Source organism: Macaca fascicularis, chromosome 13 (assembly GCF_037993035.2).
Source record: "Macaca fascicularis isolate 582-1 chromosome 13, T2T-MFA8v1.1".
In the NCBI taxonomy this organism is placed as follows: domain Eukaryota; kingdom Metazoa; phylum Chordata; class Mammalia; order Primates; family Cercopithecidae; genus Macaca; species Macaca fascicularis.
Genome location: NC_088387.1, coordinates 57,511,976 through 57,530,383, shown reverse-complemented (window position 1 = coordinate 57,530,383; position 18,408 = coordinate 57,511,976). Strand labels below are relative to the sequence as shown.

General features: G+C 44.8%; 1 protein-coding gene across 1 annotated transcript in view; it reads right to left on the bottom strand.

The window, feature by feature from the left end:
• LOC141408271 (uncharacterized) overlaps positions 1-18,408 on the bottom strand; it is a 63,757-nt gene that overhangs the window by 917 nt on the left and 44,432 nt on the right. Inside the window, exons 4-5 of the mRNA XM_074010890.1 lie at positions 2,178-2,276; positions 901-974 (exon numbers count right to left, since the gene is read on the bottom strand). Coding sequence (XP_073866991.1) covers positions 901-974; positions 2,178-2,276 — 173 coding nt within the window. The remainder of the gene's footprint in view (positions 1-900; positions 975-2,177; positions 2,277-18,408) is intronic.

Here is an 18,408-nt window from a genome sequence, read left to right as displayed (position 1 = left end):
ACAATGGGGAGTGGGAAGCCAGCAGGTGAGTGGGGTGTCAGTGATTTCCTGTCATGGGGGGCTGGACTGGGTTCTGACGCCACTCTCCTATCACTTCCCCTGCCTTCTTTCCCTGTCTCCCCATGCCTCTTCCCGCATACTCAGTCCATAGGATCGGGGAGACCCCACAGTGGTCCCCACACTTCAATTCTGTCTTGGCAAGTGTCAAATAGAGACCCTGCCTTCCAGATACCTAACTCGGGGGCTTGGCTTAGTCTATGAGCCAAAAAGAGGAGAGAAGGTCTATCAGGAGTCCTTCATAATCTCCAGACTAAAGGAGAGTGTCACTGTGGGAGAACGAATGTCCTCAGGTGGTCTCTCTTCAGGCCTTTGCCTAGAGTGAGCCAGTTATGTGGCATCAGGAGTGGCCTCAGCATGGCTAGGGTGGTCCTGCCCTCTGAGAATGAAGGGGCTAGAATAAAATGGGCGAATTAGTTTGCTTCTCGTTATTCGCCCCAGCCAGAGAAAGCTTTGTAAAAGATGGCTCTAATTCGATTAGAGTTAGAGTTAATAATCTCTTTGCCTCATCTGCAGAATCCTAGCCCTTCACGCTTGCCCCACTCACCCCTCCTCTTCTTTAGTCTCTTCACCACCCTGTCTCCACCCATGCTTTGCCCTCACTGTACCTCCTCTTCATCCTCAAACACCCCGTGCACTTTGACACCATTGAGACTTTGTTGTTCCTTCTACCTGAAGTAGCCCTCCCTCAATCCTCTCCTCACCATCTACACCCAGCTCAGTTGTCACCTTCTTGCTGTAGCTTGCCATATGTCAGGCAAAATTAATTACCCCTCATGCAAATTCCCATAGCACTTTGAATGTGTCTCTATATCACTCATCACAAGAGCTATTTGTTCATACGTCTGTCTCACTGGTTGGACGATGCACTCTTTGGAGGGGAGTGATTACTTCATATTCCTGTATATCCCTGGGCCCTAGAACATGGAAGCGGGTGCGTGAATGTTGTTAGGAAGTGGATGCAACAGTGAAGATATTCTTCAAGGGGGTCCTGGGCAGCTCCCTGGGGTCAAGTACGAAAGACAGGCTTCTAAGTGACAGGACCTCTTCTCCCTCCCTTACCAAATTGTCTAGTGGGTCACAGCTTGGTTCCACCAGCTCTGGTGCAAAAGGTCATTCACCAAAGGCAGAGTTAGGTTTGGGAGCTCAAAGGTTTTTTTGAAGGACATCAAGGTTACTTTTTAAACCTATGATGATGGTTCCCCACAAGAGAGGTGGAGACAGAGAGGTGGGGTTCACAATTTTGAGCTGGGTAACTTAGAGCAAATTGCTTAATCTCTCTGAGGTACAATATCCTCATCTATACAAATGGGGAAATACTGCATACCTCCTGTTGCTGTGGAGATTAAAAACTACTCTTTATTGAATTCATTGTACAGCTACAGGCTCTACAAATATCACCCAGTGAGAAAGGGACAGAGACAGAATCAGAAGTTGTACCACCATTCAATATGAAAAGGACATTGGAAACTGCAAACATGTACAGAAATATTAGCTATAGCTTTTTCTCTTTCTTTCTTTCCTTCCTTCCTCCCCTTTCCCTTCCCCTTCCCTCCTTCCCTCCCTCCCTCCCTCCCTCTCTCTCTCTGTCTTCCTCCCTCCCTCCCTCCCTCCCTCTCTCTTTCTCTCTCTCTCTCTTTCTTTCTTTCTTTCTTTCTCTTTCTTTCTTTTTCTTTCTTTCTTGAAATGGAATCTCACTCTGTTGCCCAGGCTGAAGTACAATGGCACAATCTCGGCTCACCACAGCCTCCACTTCCTGGGTTCAAGTGATTCTCCTGCCTCAGCCTCCCAAGTAGCTGGGATTACAGGCATGCACCAAAATGCCTGGCTAATTTTTTTATTTTTTTATTTTTAGTAGAGATGGAGTTTCGCCATGTTGGCCAGGCTGGTCTCGAACTCCTAACCTCAAATGATCCACCCGCCTCCCAAAGTGCTGGGATTACAGAGCTATAACTATTTATTGAAAGTATTTAGGTCTCAAAATATTTGTCCTGTTGGGAACGGAAACTAGCAAAAGAAAGACATTTTTTTCTGGGCCACCGTGAGTAGCTGTTGCAGGAAGTGCAAAGGCGAAGGGGTGGTAGGAACAGCTAGTTGTCTACCGACAAATTGTGCCTCACCTTCCATAGGCTTAATGGTTTCTGAGACATGGCAGCCCAGCCAGGGATTACACTTCCTGGCTCCCCTTGCATGTAGGTGGGGCTGTGTCATACGTCCTCCTGTGGAATGTGATCAGAAGAGACAGGTGTCACTTGCAGGTCAAGACGGTTAAGAAGAGGGTGTGAACTGCCAAAAGACAGAAGCAACTCAGGTGTCCATCACGGATGAATAACTAAACAAAGTGTGGTGTATACTGCAATGGAAGGAAATTCTGACACCTTTTACAACATGGATAAACCTTGAAGACATTACACTAAATGAAATAAGCCAGTCACGAAAGGACAAATATTATATAATTCCACTTATATGAGGTACCTAGGACAGTCAAATTCATAGAAACAGACAGTAGAATGGTGGTTTCCAGGAGCTGAAGGAAGGAGGGAAATGGGGATTTCATGTTGTTTAATGAGTACTGAGTTTCAGTTTGGAAAGAGGAAAGAGTCCTGCAGATGGATGGTGGTGATAGTTACAAAACAATCTCAATGTACTTAATGCCACTGAACCGTACACTAAAAATGGTTAAAACAGGATATTTTGTGCTATGTATGTTTTACAATAGTTGAAGAAGAAAGAAGAGGAGGAGGAAGAGGAAGAGGAGGAAGAGGAGGAGGAGGAAGAAGAGGAGCTGTGACTTCTCCATATCTGCCAGTTGGAGGCAAAGAACTTTTAGGTCATAGATGAAAGAACCACACAAGGGAAATAGCCTGTGCCCCTTAATCACCACGTAACAAAGGACCCTCACTGACTAGGAATCTGACATTGGACTCTTATTTGAGTGATAAACAGACTTCCAATGTGTGAAGTCATTGAGATTGGGGTTCAATCTGTTGCAGCAGCTAATAGAACCCTAACACAACCTGTAGCTGATATTCACAGCTGATGTGGCAGAATGGCCACTGATGCAGCAGGGTCCCCTGGTAAAGAGATAGGGGATAGTTTCAGAAATGGTCATGGTTTGAGACAGAGAAGACATTTCTGCTGAGGGCCCATCTTCAAGTTGAGCAGTTCTCAAAAACTAAGTCACAACCTCTTGTCTGCAAGGTGGCTTCCAAGGACTTTGTTTGTAAGGAAACTCAGAGGAGCTTATCTCCTTGAAAGACATGTCACCCATTCTGGGTTAGAAACTGGGTGTGGGCTTGGGGTGTGGAAGGCAGGGGAAGAAGGAGACTGTGGTCCTCAGTCTGTGAGGGGTAGGCATGAGATCAGTCCCTACATGCTCTGATAGGCAGATCATGCCCTGGCTAAGTGGCTCTGCAGTTCCATTTGAGTGGCAGCTCCTTAGCTGAGCATAGCATCGAAAGAAGGCAGGGATTGTCGTGTCTTGTGCTGAAAGGATGATTGTCAGTAGGATATATACCACGGCCACTAGCTGTGACCGGAGCTAGCCACAAACTCCACGATCAGCAGCAAAGGAAGTCCCAGCATCAGGAGTGCAGAGGAGGTAAGAGTGACCAGGACAAGCTCTGGGGCTCAAATGGGTCTCTGGAATTTCAGCTGCAGCTACAGTGTGTGGAAGGCCTTTCCTGGCTGTCCAGGCCCCAGTCCCTCTGCCTCTGGTGGTGGTCTGGGACCCCTAGGCATGGCAGGGGCTGAGGAGCCCTACAGCCTCCAGGCATGCATCTGAGGTGGCTCCAGTGGCCCAGGAGACAAGGACTGACTTTTGGCTTTCTCATAAGCATCCTGGTAACCTGGACTTCTTGGACTCATCACAGGGAAATGACCCTGGGAAAGAGAGAAGGCCATTCTTGCTAGAGGGGAGATGAGGCTAGAGCCAAACTCACAGAGCACATAAAAGAGATGTAGCCTCATTTCATTCCTCAATTTTGCAAAGAATTTACTGTTTTAATGAATTAGAGCAATTCAGGGTCACCCTATAATAACCATACTCCTACTTACATGTATTCTTTCTTTCCTCCTAAGCTGGAGAGGAAGAGGTGAAGTTAGGGTTTGGGAGCTGGGGATTGCAAACAAATTTGACAGTTGTGTCAAAATCTGGCAATGTACATAGGGCTGAGTCATGTAGGTAAAAGTCATGTGAGTTACATTAAAATACAAGTTGAAAATGATTGGTTTTATAATTTTTTATCAGAGATTTAATGTTTATTAAATGTATGAATGCTTCCCTGTTCCCTATTATAGTGTAAGATCTCCAGAATTCTCCCACAGTGGCCATTAACACTGCTGTGGGTTCTTACCTCTCTTTAGCTTGTCCCTGGCATTCACCCTGTAATGTGACACCAGGTTCTGAGGCCTCCAGAGATGACAGACTGCAGAACATTCAAAGAAAAAGTAAAACAGAGACTCTGCCTCTCTCTGCATCCTGTCTCTTGGAGTTTCCTGGAGTCAGTCCTCCATCTTCCTACGAGGTGGTGTCTATTTCTTTCTCTTACTCGGGATTAATGTTTGCATTTTCCTTCACCAAGGCCCCAAGGGGAGGCATAGCACCCTGCCCAGGGTCTGAGCCCTATTTACAGAAAGGTGTTTTTGCTGCCCTGACATTTTTCACAGTCTCTTATGCATCCTCAGCCTGGGCCTTGTACAAACACTAGCTGATAAACATCTGATGACAGTCTTTCAAATGGTCCAAGGCCACCTGGGTCCTGCTACCACTTCCTGGGTTTGGTCCCAGGGCTAGGACTGAGCAACAGCCCCTTCCAGCCACCTGACCTGGGCAGGGCCCTACTAGGAAGGGGAGGTCTGGCCCTGGCCATTGAAAGCTGACTCAGGGCGGCTAAGCCAGAATTCCAGCTCCCACAGCATGAGGAGTCCTCTCCTCTCCCCTCTGCTCTCTTGCCAGGATGACACACCCCTGTCTCCTGCTGTCAGTGCTCACCTGCATGGGAAGCACTCGCTGGGTCACGGGACTGTTTTCCCATTTCCTTCAGCACCAGTGGCTGTGGTGACTTGAGGTCATTTAGAGACCTGCCAGCTCAGTCTCCTCTGTCCTTCTTGCCCTCTTGCTGCCTCTGGGAAGGGCCGAGCTATTCCTGACACCTGGAGTAGGACAACAGCATGAGGAATCTATGCAGGGCTGAATATAAGCAAGCTGGGCTCCTCATGAATGACAAAATGCAAGCTCATGAACTCCGACCTCAGGTCTATGTGCCTGGAAAGGCCACTGCCCCCAGGATGTCTCCATATTCTCCAGCTGGGGGTGGGGAGGCTTATGTTCTCACCTCTGGCTCCTAGTTTCTGCTTCCACTGGGTTCTTTCAGTGTGAGTCACTTTGCCATCCCGTGTACACTGTCCTGGGTCTGCACTCAGAGATGTGGAACTCGGACCCTCGCCTTGATTTCCACAGAAACCAAACCCAACAACCATCTAAGACTTCTGTGCAGGCAGCAGACTCTGTCAAGGGCTGCTCAGCCAAGAGGATTTACACTGCAGCAGAGCAGACAACTTCGAGTGGAGTTTTTGATCTTTAATGATCCTCTTTGAGGCCACTCCCAGCTCTAGAGATTTCCCAGGGATCAGATCATCCCACGCTGCTAACAAAGCTCATGTTTTTCCACAGGTTCATGAATGGCCTATACTGGAACCACTACTGGGGGACTCGGGGGGTCTGCTCTGTGTGTGTGTGTGTGTGTAAGAGAAAGAGGTGGTGGGTTGTATTTGGTGGCTTGTTTCCACTTTGTTTTGTTGGGACACTTGCTTGTAAATGAACCTTTACATTTGGAGGCAGGCGTCCTGCTCCTTGCGGTGCCCACTCACCAGGGTAACCTCTTAGACCCCATCCACAAAATCCAAAGAGTTGAAAAGAACACAAATGTTGTCCAGCTCAGGAGTCTTCAAGCATTTTGCCTGCATTGCATGTCCCCGAAAATAATGTTGAAACATTGTATATCCCCCTTGACAGTTTTTTTTCCTCCTCCACTCTGAAGCGATCCCTTAAAATTTTTGTGTTGGTATTTTAAATTTTTAATCTTGAGTTTAAATAGCTGAAAAATGTTACATTTTACTGTAAATTTGAAATATTTTAACATTTTAACAGTTAAACATTTTGGAATAACTATAAGCCGCTATTTAAATGTATCAAAATAGAATTGGAATGTTTTAGCAATTTAATATCCTCCATTTAAAAAAAAAAAATCATGAACAAGCTCTTCAACGGTCAGAAATTTTACATTATTCCTTTTTTCTCCTTGAGTTTGTATTTCCACTCCTCTTTCCCTAAAGAACTTTATCCTGATATAATACACATTTATAATTAAAGTCTTTTATTAATCACCTTATCATTTCTCTTAAAATGTATACAAATTCAATTTTTTTTCCTTTTCTGTGACCATAAAGCTATGTTGTCCAATACTGATATTATGGAACACTCGTTAGTTTCTCCTTCACCTTTGTCAAAATAATTGGATAGTGTTGTATTTGTAAAAGGATTAATAATCTAATTATTAGCATAATTCACTCTTTCAGCTAAAATCAATACTTTAATATTGTCTCTTTGGACTCTACACCAGCACTGCATGAGAGTTCCTATAGCAGCAAAGACGATCCACCCTTCTCGGGGAGGCTTTTGTAGAAGGTGGCTTTAAAAAACATTCATTTTCCCCATTTCCTCCTCCCTAATATGGGTTTTCCATCTGGGCTTCCAAGGTATCCCAGATTCATAACCTACTTCCTGAGATGTGGGGCTTCCTTTGGCTCTGGCCGGGGGGCTAAGGTGAGAGAGGTTCTAAAGTCAAAGCAGTTGTGAAATGCCACAGATCCACTGGGGACAGCTATGAGTTGAGGTTCTGGAAAGGAGAATGAGTCATTGCAGTTATTGTTAGTCTGTGTATCCACTTCAGTCTCATTTGGAAAATGTGTAATGACTTGCCCTTGCTCAATAAGGCCCCTTGCATTACCAACCATGATTCTTGGGCTCTCAATGCAATTCACACAAGGCCAAAAGAGCTTTTCCAAACAAGGCTTCACTGGAGCTTATGCCTGGACATAAGAGAGGCAGCATGAGAGAGAGAGAGAGAGAGAGAGAGAGACAGAGAGAGAGACAGAGAGAGAATTCCCTCACTTACTCCCCCAAAAGAGCCTTGCTTTTTTATTAGGCAAAGCGCAGGAACTGACATGGGGCATGAGGTATACAGGGTGGGCTGGGCAAAGCACCCGAGGGTAGGGGATGCGGGTCAGCATATCTGGTTGCCACGGTTATCTTGAGTAATGGACCACCTGATGCTCTGGTAGGTGGCAACAAGGCGGTAACTCAATTGTCAGCATTCCTTCCCTAAGTGGGACCCTCCACAACCTCGTTATCGCCAAAGGCCAGTGCCTGAAATTTGTAAAGTAAAAGGCATGGTTGCACATTATGGTATCAGTGAGGCAGTAGTGTGAGTTTTGTGATCACTAAGAATGCTCCAGCAGGGCGGAGCTGAAGCCAAGCCGCCATCTCCACTGTCTCATTTGGTCCTCCCTTAGAGCTCTCCCTCCCCGAGTTCACCTGCCTGATCAGCCAGAGCAGGTTTCCCGCACATCTAGGTCCTTTACACCCTCTAGCCTACAAAGCATGAAGAGGCCCCTATTGGCCCTCTGGCTCTAATGGGCTGAGAAGGAGCTTAGCAGGAGAAAAAGTGAGTTTCCCAGACCCGTCCTAGGAGAGAGTCTAGAAGGCTTGTTTCTCCTCAGAAACACAAATGGTAGAGATGATTTTTCCATCTCATTATTCCAAAGAATTCTCAGGCAGTGACCATGAATAACTTATAATTCTCCTTCTTTAAAAACAAACACACATACCCCTGGGAATAACTGCGCCCACAGGAAGTAGGCTGGCCCAAGTGCACACAGCCAGGAAGAGTAAGAACCCTCCACGTTTACTTCAGAGCAAGGTTTTTAGCAGGGAAAATGTTGTTAGGTTGTGTCTACTCCTTCCAGTGCCCTCTTCCCTCCTCCCTCCCCACAAATCCCCCACTTCCGTCACATGTTGGCAGGAACTTGCTGTTCCTTGTCCAGCCAGGAGGCCTGCCAGAGCCCTTCCATTTTCCGGAGGGCTTCTCTTCTATTTCTAAACAGAGTTGTTTAAAACCGGATGCTACACAGAGCCAAGTTCCTCACCCTTCAGACCCCCTCCCTGACCCCTGACCCTGTGAAGCAGTCCCCTCCTCCCTTTATTGTTCTTGACTCTGGGCCTGTCCCTGTAACCAAAGACAATGAGTTGGGGGCAGGGGCCGGCACAGGCTGCAGGCCAAGGGGGAAAGCTGCCAGAGGAAATTTCACAAGGTAAAGAGGCTCCCAAAAGAGCCACGTCGTCCCTCAGCCCCTCCCATTTCCCTCTCCCCCTGCCTTGCTGTCCTGGAGGGCAGAAGAATGAGACCAGTCCATCGAGGAAGTCCCTCACTTGAGCAGGGCCAGACTTAGGCCATCACAGAACACAGGGAGAGGGTTCTAGTTGGAAAAACAACCAAAGGAATGTCTATGCCCTTCATTCATTTAGTTGTAATAGATGGCTCTTTTAACAGGTGTCCATTCATTCATACTTTCACTCATTCATTTTCTATTCAACAAGGTGAGGTAGGCGGTGGCACTCAACTCCAGAGGCATGGCTTGGACACTTGGACACGGGACCAGATTGAGGACTAGCTAAAACAGGGCCCCAGAGAAAGCCGCTTTCAATCAGACATGCCCACCAGTGTGCCGTGTCAATTCACCGTTGCCATGGCAACATGTGGGCATTACCACCCTTTTCCATGGCAATGACCCAATGACCCAAAAGTTACTACCCCTTGCCTAGAAATTGCTGCATAAACTAATCCTTAATCCGTATGCAATTAAAGTGCTTGTAAATATGACTGCAAAATGGTCCTGAGCTGCTACTCTCTCCCTACACTGTATCCCTGCTCTACAGGAGCAGTCATGGAACTGTAACACCACTTGAACCCAGGAGGCGGAGGTTGCAGTGAGCTGAGATCGTGCCACTGCACTCCAGGCTGGGCAACAGAGCGAGACTCCATCTCAAATAATAATAATAATAATAAAATAATAGTAATAATAATAATAAAGCTGTTTTCTTCTACCTCTAGCTTGCCCTTGAATTCTTTCCTGGGCAAAGCCAAGAACCCAATGAGCGAAGCTCCACTTTGGAGCTTGCCTGCCCTGCGTCAAAGGCATCTACTCTGTACCTGCTATTGTTCCTCACAGCCATTGGGCTATGACAGTAGATAAAACAGGCCAAAATACCCGCCCTCCTGGGTCTTGTACTGGTGGATGTTAGAAATTTCATACAAGGGAAGAAGGAATAGGAAGTCCTTGGAAATATGACAATGAAGAGAGTAGTCAATGACAATAGCCGTTGACCCTGTTGCAATCTTAATGGGATATACAGAGTCACCAGGCCCGAAGTCAGATCTGGCAATCAGGAAGACCAGAAAACCAGCCAAGAGTCTAATGGCTAATAGGAGTAGCAAATCAGAAACATGGCTTTGGATTTCCTGCTGCAACAGATGTGTAGAAGGGAAGCAGGTGGGCTCTGCTCAGGTCTGGGAGGCAGGGCATTCTGGGGGTTTCCCTCAGGCTGGCCTCCATGCCTGCTGCCACTGTCTTAGCTGCACCATCATAACCACACATCATCCACAGCAACAGGAGAGGACCCCAAAACAAACAACCATGGCCTTCCTCAAGAGCTGTGGTGATGTCCAAGTGGTTACAAAAAAATTCCATTTTCCTCAGTGAACTAGTCCTCATGCGTGGGGGAGGCTTTGTCACTGGTCCTGGTTATTGCTTCTTGGGCAATACCTCCAACATTTTGCTTTCAGTTTCTCTGCTTCCAGCGTATCTGTCCCATGCTAGCCATCTATTATTCATTCAACAAACATACACTGGGTAGCAAGCGTGCATCAGGCCCTGCACAGGGTGCTGAAAATGTCCTTCTGGAGGAGAGAGACACAAGTGGTGCCTTGAGGGCTGTCATGGGAGAGGCAGGCATGCCATGAACAGCACACACCTGGGCTGAACTCTCGTGGAGGGATAGTGAGCCAGGAGCTCTGGGGGCAGCCGGGAAGGAGGGCACTCCTGACTCAGCCTCAGGTCCTTGAGAATTCGTTTGGCACTGTTTGGTTGGTTGCACTGTGCTAGGCACCGCCATCTCAAGAAAGCTTAGCTTAGCTCAGAAGGGACAGAACGTTCATTTGAGAAGAACGAATAGAACTTTCCAAGGCAGTCAACTATGGAGAGGAAGCGGGGGAGGCGTGCAGTCAGAGCGAGCAGCCTCTGTAGAACTGAGAGCTGGGAAAGGGCAGGGTTCATGGGAGGGCCAGGGAGTGGTGCACATGATGGGAGCCTGAGGGTAGGGGTAGGGAGGTGGCTGATTGGAGGGAAGCTTGGTGTTAGAGGGTGGAGAGGACAGAGGGCATGGAGGCCATGCCAAGGAAAGTTTGGACTTTATCCTATAGTAAGCAAGAAGGAACTATGGAAGTCTTTTAAGGCTGGGCATGATATGATCAGATCTGGGAGCTACAAACACATATATACACATATAGATAGCTATAAAAGAAATTCAAACATCTAAATAGTCTCTCTATATCTACTTTAAGTACACATGTATGTGTATATTTCACCCATACAAACCTAGATAATCAGTTATTGTGCTTTTCTTCCTCTATCGCCTCTCCCCTGGTCGGTCAGAGGCCTGTACATTGCCCAGGAGAATTATGATTCTCTTAGCAGAAATACAAAGGGAACACAGGCAACAAAAACAAAAATAGACAAATGGACTTAATTAAACTAAAAGGCTTCTGCACAGCAAAAGAAATCATTAACATACTGAAGAGACAATCTGTAGATGAGAGAAAATATTTGCAAGCTATTCATCTGACAGGGAACTAATATCAAGAATATGCAAGGAACTCAAATAACTCAATGGGAAAAAGAAAAAAAAATTCCATTAAAAAGTAGGCAAAGAACGTGAATAGACATTTCTCAAAAGGAGACATACGAGTAACCAACAGGTATATGAAAAAATGCTCACTATCACTAATCATCTGAAAAGTGCAAATCAAAACCACAATGAGATATCATCTTACCATAGAATGGCTATCATTAAAAAGACAACAAATAACAGATCTTGGCAAGGATGCAGAGAAAAGAGAACTCTTATACACTGTGGCAGCAATGTAAACTAGTACAGCCATTATAAGAAACAGTAGGGAGACTTCTCAAAAAACTAAAAATAGAACTACCATTCAATCTAGCAATCCCATTACTGGGTATCTACCCAAAGGAAAAGAAATCAATTATCAAAGGAATACCTGCACTCCCATGTTTATTGCAGCACTATTCACAATAGCAATGATCTGGAATCAACCTAAGTGTTCATCAACAGATGAATGGATAAAGAAAATGTCTCATAGATATACAATGAAATACTATTTGGCCATGAAGAAAAGTGGGTTAAAGGGTACAAATGTGTAATAAGACAGAAGGAATAAATTCAATGCATGATAACAGAGTAGGGTGACTATAGTTAACAAAAATGTACTCAGATGATGGACACAATAAATTCTCTGACTTGATCACTACACATTAAATACATGTAATAAAGTTTGACACGTGCCCCATAAATTTGTATAAATAAAAAAATAAAAACAATAGTTAATATTCAGTTGGGTTTACCTCTTACTTCCAAATGATGCTCTTGAGAACCAAGAGGCAAATGTCTAGGGAAATAAAGAGGACTCAGAAGAGAAGAGTGGAAGAGGGATAGGCAGGTGACTTTCTCCCTGCCACAGGGGTCACTCCTTCTCCTCCACCATGGGGGTGGGGATGGTGCAGATGGAGGCTGGAGATGGAGGTCTGGCCGTAGGGAGGATGGGTCTGCATGAGAGGCTGCCAGCACCGTGGGTGTTCGGTACCAGGGAACTGTGCAAAAAAAAAAAAAAAAAAAAAAAAAAAAAGCCCACATATGCAGCCCACTTCTCATCTTTCCCACAAGCACATCTGACATCTGAGCAGATGCTGTTCACATCTCTATGGGATAAATCTGCCCATCAATAGCTGGCTGGGCACTACTGGTAGTCACATTGCAGAGGGAGGCCCACTGGGTCCTGAGACTGCTGAGTCCCATCCAAACTGCCTGTGTCCATAGTCCAGGACAACCCTTGTCCTCCTCCCCACAAAACAAGCAGAAGTCCCTGACATCCCACAGGAGGGGGAAAAGGAATGGTGGGGAAGAGGAAGCCATATATATACTGCATATCATTATATCTTTTGAGATGACTTTAAAAAATCTACCTGCTTTGGTCTGGCTGTATCACCACTCAGATCTCACTTTGAATTGTAATAATCCCCATGTGTCAAGGGTGGGGCCAGGTGGACATAATTGAATCATGGGGCTGCTTCCCCCATACTGTTCTTGTGGTAGTGAATATGTCTCATGAGACCTGGTGGTTTTATAAATGAGAGTTCCCTTGCACAAGCTCTCTTGCCTGCTGCCATGTAAGACGTGCCTTTGCTCCTTATTTGCCTGCTGCCATGATTATGAGGCTTCCCCAGTCATGTGGAACTGTGAGCCAATTAAACCTATTTCCTTTATAAATTACCCAGTCTCGGGTATGTCTTTATTAGCAGCATGAGAACAGACTAATACACTACCCAATGTAAGATTTTTTTTATTTGAAGAGAAACCAAGTTTAAGGAGAAAATTAAGAAGGGGTAGTAAAAAGATTAATTTGGAAGGAAAGTTAGTATCCAGTGATTTACACTGATCTTATATAATTACCAAAAATAGGGTATGAATTAAGCTCTGAGCTTCTTATGAAACAAAGCAAAAATGAGAATGTAAAAGTTACAAAACTGACAATGAACAAAAGACAAAAGAAAGCCAGTTCCTCAGTGAGAGCTTTCTTTTTCCTTATTCTGGGGCTTGAGTGAATTTTCCTCCAAGTTCTCACACAAGGGAAGTCTCATAGATTCTCAGCAATCTATACAATGCTAAGTTCTCTACAGCTATTCCGTAGGGTTCCTGGAGGTGACATTCCAAACCTCAACTTAGGACCAGCAATTCTAAGAGGTGGCAAAGAGAGAGAGGCCAAATACATCAACCCAGTAGTAGACTCACCTGATTTGGATTGGGAAATAAGATCTATGCTATCTAAGGGTAGACTGCATGTCCGTCAGGCAATCCTCCATAACTGTTTGCTAAAAGTTGGGTCACACGTGGTTGGAAGATACATTATTTGGAAAGAACTCAGCTAGAGTAGAGTAACTTTCTATTACTGATTAAAGGCAGATCAGTAATCTTCAAAATCAATGTGACACACATCCAAAGAAATACTAGATAGTCGTTAACAGTTATTTTCTATATCATAATTTTTATGACCTGATAATTGTCTATAATATTACAGGTTTAAAAAATCAGTAACAAAATAGGATGTACAGCATCAAACATGGAAAAAAGAAGAATTTAAACATGGAGAATATATATACATATATATATACACACACACATGCACACACACACACATGCACACACACACACATACACACATACACACAGAAAGATAAAGAATAGACAGAATGAAAGAATATAAACTGTTAGCTGTCTATTTCTAGGTGGTAGAATTTGACTGCTTTGTGCTTATGCTAGTTTTGGGTTCTATTCACTCCTGAAAGGAGAATTTGGGTGCAGCTGTTTGGGAGATAATAGAAGGAGGCACTAAAAGTGGGGTGAAGAAGTAGAAGAAAGAAAAGAAGGTCAGTATGGGATGTGCTGATGAATGGGTTACCACTGTTGGCAACTGGAGCTAAATCCCTCAAGGGAAACTGAGAGACTCTATGAAACACATCTCAGAACAGTCCCATCAAGGGTCAAGATAGCTGGTCAAGATATTTATCCACCCACTCTCATTCTCCATTTTTAAGGATCACTTCTGGAAATGTTAACTCCCCAGCACTCCCAGCACTTTCAACCACCCTATGTGCAAGCCAAGAAAGCTCCTATAGCCAGAGAATGTTCTCAAGAAGGGGACAAAGGTGCTTGAGAAAGGAAGCCATCCATATATAACAGAACCATCCACTAACTGCAGATGACTTCCAGGTGGATTAAGGAATGTGGGCAGGTCACCAGCAGTGTAGTTTTCATATTTTTTACATATATTACTTTTGGTATCAGAAAAATCGTATTTCTAAAAATGGACTTTTCAGAAGCTACATGTGCTGAAAGGCACAGATTATGAGAATGAAGGACTTGACCGTGACTCCCATATGAACAAAAGGAATTTGTCTCTGTCCAAAGGTGGACTGGGGCAGCACTATAGAAGGAACAAACTTAGAGAATATTTCTGGGTCCAATCCAGAAAACAAACATATGAGAAGTCAAGGTCTCAAATCTTCACTCCATAGAATATTGATCACATTGATGTTGGCCTGAAGTTTATTCAGACTGGGAATTCAGTCTGAAAAGCTCAATCATGCATTCACGAAGTGTTTAAATTTGAGCATCACAGTTTCCAAGGAAAGATGGCTTTCACTTTAAAATTATAATTGCAAACTTCAAATGGGTGCCCAGCACTGCCTGATAGCATGACTGTGTCTATTCTAAGTAAGCTCACTTTCCTCATTGTGGTGACCATGAGAATGTGTCTTGCAGTGTATGTGTAATTAACCACAGGCCCCAGCCACTGTACTGTGAAAGCCATCACTGTGTTGACTCTAAGGCCACCTTCCCACAGGCTGCTTGCAGCCAGTGGCTGAGCTCAACAGGGATAACAAGTCAAGCTCATTCAGGGGAAACAGGGCACTCCTCTGACAGCGAACTTTGGCTCAGCATTAATCCTGCCAAACCTTCCCCAGATTTCATGGCAATCTAGGATGCTTCCATCCAATCTCCCTTTCTTTTCTCCTTCACTCAGGGTCAGACTTGCAGCACTGTTGGACAGCTGTACCAGCCTCTTCTGACTCCCTCCTCACTTGTTCCCACAGGTGGTTCAAGTAATAAAATCTTTGTATGCTTATTCCCATCTTGACATTTGCTTCTTAAGGACCTGGACCAACACACCACTTTATGAACGGGCTCTTTCCTGCCTTCTCTTTTCTCAACAACTCCCTTCTCTCTCCCCCTCTCAGCTGATGACATGGGCTCCTGTTTCCTTGAGAAAACGGAAGGCATCAGATGAAGCCTAAGCCCACCAGCATCTCCTTCCTTCGTGCTAATGTAGCAGAGAAGGTGTCCCCTCTCCAGGCAAAGCCCAGTCTTTCCAAGGGTGCCCAGGATCTCACCCCTTTCCCCCAAAGCAGATCTTCACTCCTTCAGGTCTCTCCTCCCTCTCCTGCAACACAATCTCTTCCTTACCCTCTGTCGTCCTGGCTCCTCACTCTCTCCAGCTGTTTCCTCACTCCTCTGCTCCTCTCCAAAATCAAATGTCTAGTAAGAGATCCTTACACATTTTGTCTCCACTTAGTTACTTCTCATTCATTCCTAATTCACTTCATTTTAGCCTCAGCAACCACCACCCTGGTGCTCTTGTCAAGAATAGCATGGCCTCCACCTTGGCAAGTCCATGGAATATTCTCCTATCCTCATCCCACTCAACTGTTCAGCATCATTTGGCACAGCTGACCATTTCCTTGTTCTTTAAGCCTTCTCTTTTGATTCACACCATAGATTCCTGGTTTTCTCCTACCTCACTGGCCACACCTTCTCAGTCTCCTTGCCTGACTCTTCCTCCTTTGCCAGAGATTTCAACATGAGTTTCTCCAAGACGCTCAGTTCTTTTCTCTGTCCCTTCTCCTCAATAAGCTCATTCACTCACTTGACTTCCAATACCACTGACATGGCACAGCTGTCAACTTTCTATCTCCAGCCCTTACATTTCCCCTGATGTTCAGCCTTGTTTCCACCATCTGCCTACTCCACATCTCCACTCACATGCCTGATGGGCATCCCCAGTTTAACAGGTCAAGAGCTTTTGATTTCACTTCCCAAGTATGCTCCTCCCCAGCCTCCTCTTTTCAGTAACTGACACTACCATCCACCCAGTAGCATAAGCCAGAGATATCTGGGGGTCACCCTTGATTTCATCTTCTCCCATACTCTTCATGTTTAATTCATCTGTCACTTCTTCCTCAGAAGTATGTCTCAGGTCCACGTATATCTCTTCATCTCTGTGCATCTCTCTGCATCCTAATATTCTCTTCTTATAAGGAGACCAGCCATACTGCATTAGGGCCAACCCTGATAACCTCACTACCTTTTTAAAGGCCCTATATCTTCAAATACACAGTCGCATTCTGAGGTACTGGGGGTTAGAACTTCAACATATAAATTTTAAGACCCATTACACTCGAACCACTACAAGTGTAAAGGGGATGTGAAAGCCTTATAACTGATCTCCCCACTTCCATCCCATACATTCCCTCTCCATACAGAATCAAGAGCAGATTTTTAAAAACACAAATCCTATCTTGCCACTCTTCTGTCTTGAACCCTTTAGTGCCTTCCTATTGCCCTTAGAATAAAACCCGAAGTGTTGCCCTATAGCACCTGGCTTCAGTCTACCTTGTCAATGTCATCTCACTCCTCTCTCCATCAGTCACCACACTGTTATCACACTCAACTTCTTTTAGCACCTGGAACAACCCAAGCCTTTTTACTGCTCAGAGGCTTTGAACACATGATTTGTTTGCCTGAAAGTTCCCTCCTGCTGCACATAGCATTGCTGTCTCTTTCTCAATCTTCAAGTCTCAGGTTAAGGATCCCTCCACCCCTGCTGTTCTTTATGATAGCAGCCTATACATGCCCTGCATAGCACTCATTGCATATACTCAGTTGTTCATCTCTTTGTCTGATTATCTGTTTTCTATTTCTCCTTCTACAATGTAGGCTTCATGAAGGCAGGGACTTTGTCATCTTTTCACAGCAATATCACTAGCACCCAGAAGAGTGCCTGGAATATTACAGGTGCTCTGTAAATACTAGCTGAATGAAGGAATGGTCATGCCAGAATAAATTATGTGAAAAATGTACCCATAAGGAACTGAGAGTCAACCTGTTGCATAGTATTGTTGGATACATGTTAATTAAATTCCAAAGACTTCTGCCAGAATGACTATTGTGTTTTTAGAATAGTTATTCTTGGGCCTTTCTTTCTGGTAATAGTTGAAGAGCAGGATCAGTTTCCTGTTGAAATCACTTCTAGTTCTTCACCTAGTCTCATCAGTGGAACAGAGCACACCTCTGTAATTGTCTAGGGCAGGATCAACTGGCCACCATTAGAGTGCCACATTGGAGTGTCACAGACTTTGGCATCAACATATCCGGGCTGGCATCCCACTTCTGCCATATATAAGCTGTGTAACTTGGCAAAGTCTAAACTCCCTAAGCCTCTCTGTCCTCATAGATAGATTGGAGACAAGAGTATCTACCTCTCAGGAATGCTCTTAAATTAAATGATATAATGATGTCATTATATATAAATGATATAATATATATAAAGTGCCTACCAGAGCTCCTGACATACAATGAATATTAATAAGTGATGACCATTATTAAGAATCCAGGAAACAATGATGCAAGACTTTAGGGCACAGTCACGGAGGCAAAGAAGGAGAGATAGTTTAATACATGATTATGAGATTACACAGACAGAATTTATACTTATTTTGATTGGGTATGAGAGATGAGGCAACATTAATTGAAGAGGACTTGAAATTAGAAGCTGGGTGATTAGATGTGCAGTCATGCCAACCACAAACACTTCCATGCAAAAGCAGCTGTGTAGAATAATTGAATCATTTTGAGTTCAGATCACATACTACATGATTTTTAGCTCTGGCTGGCCTTACAATGGGGTTCACCTGTATTTAAGAACTCCTTGTGGGACCTTCTCAGTTTCTGGTCAGAGGAAGAAAGATACCTCAGACTCCAAAGAAGGGCTGGAGAGTTTATCTTTTTGTGAATTAGTTTTCTTCATCACCTGCCTTTCCCTTCTAAATATGACTGAACTGAATCTTTTCATTTCCCTTGCACTGAAGGGGAAAGCCTCCTCTGGGGCTGGAGCCTGACTCTGGCAGTCCTTCTGAAGTTACAGATTTAGGCTCCAGTGCTTTTGAGGTCTCACTGTGCATCTGTAGGGGTCCTCTGGTGGCCAAGGCTCTCAGACATGTGCAGACTAAAGCTATGAGCTGAGAAAAACACAGAAAATGCTGTCCCTGAGAGCTGGAAACCTATACCCCCTAAAACCAAGCTAGCAACCATGGTGTACTCTC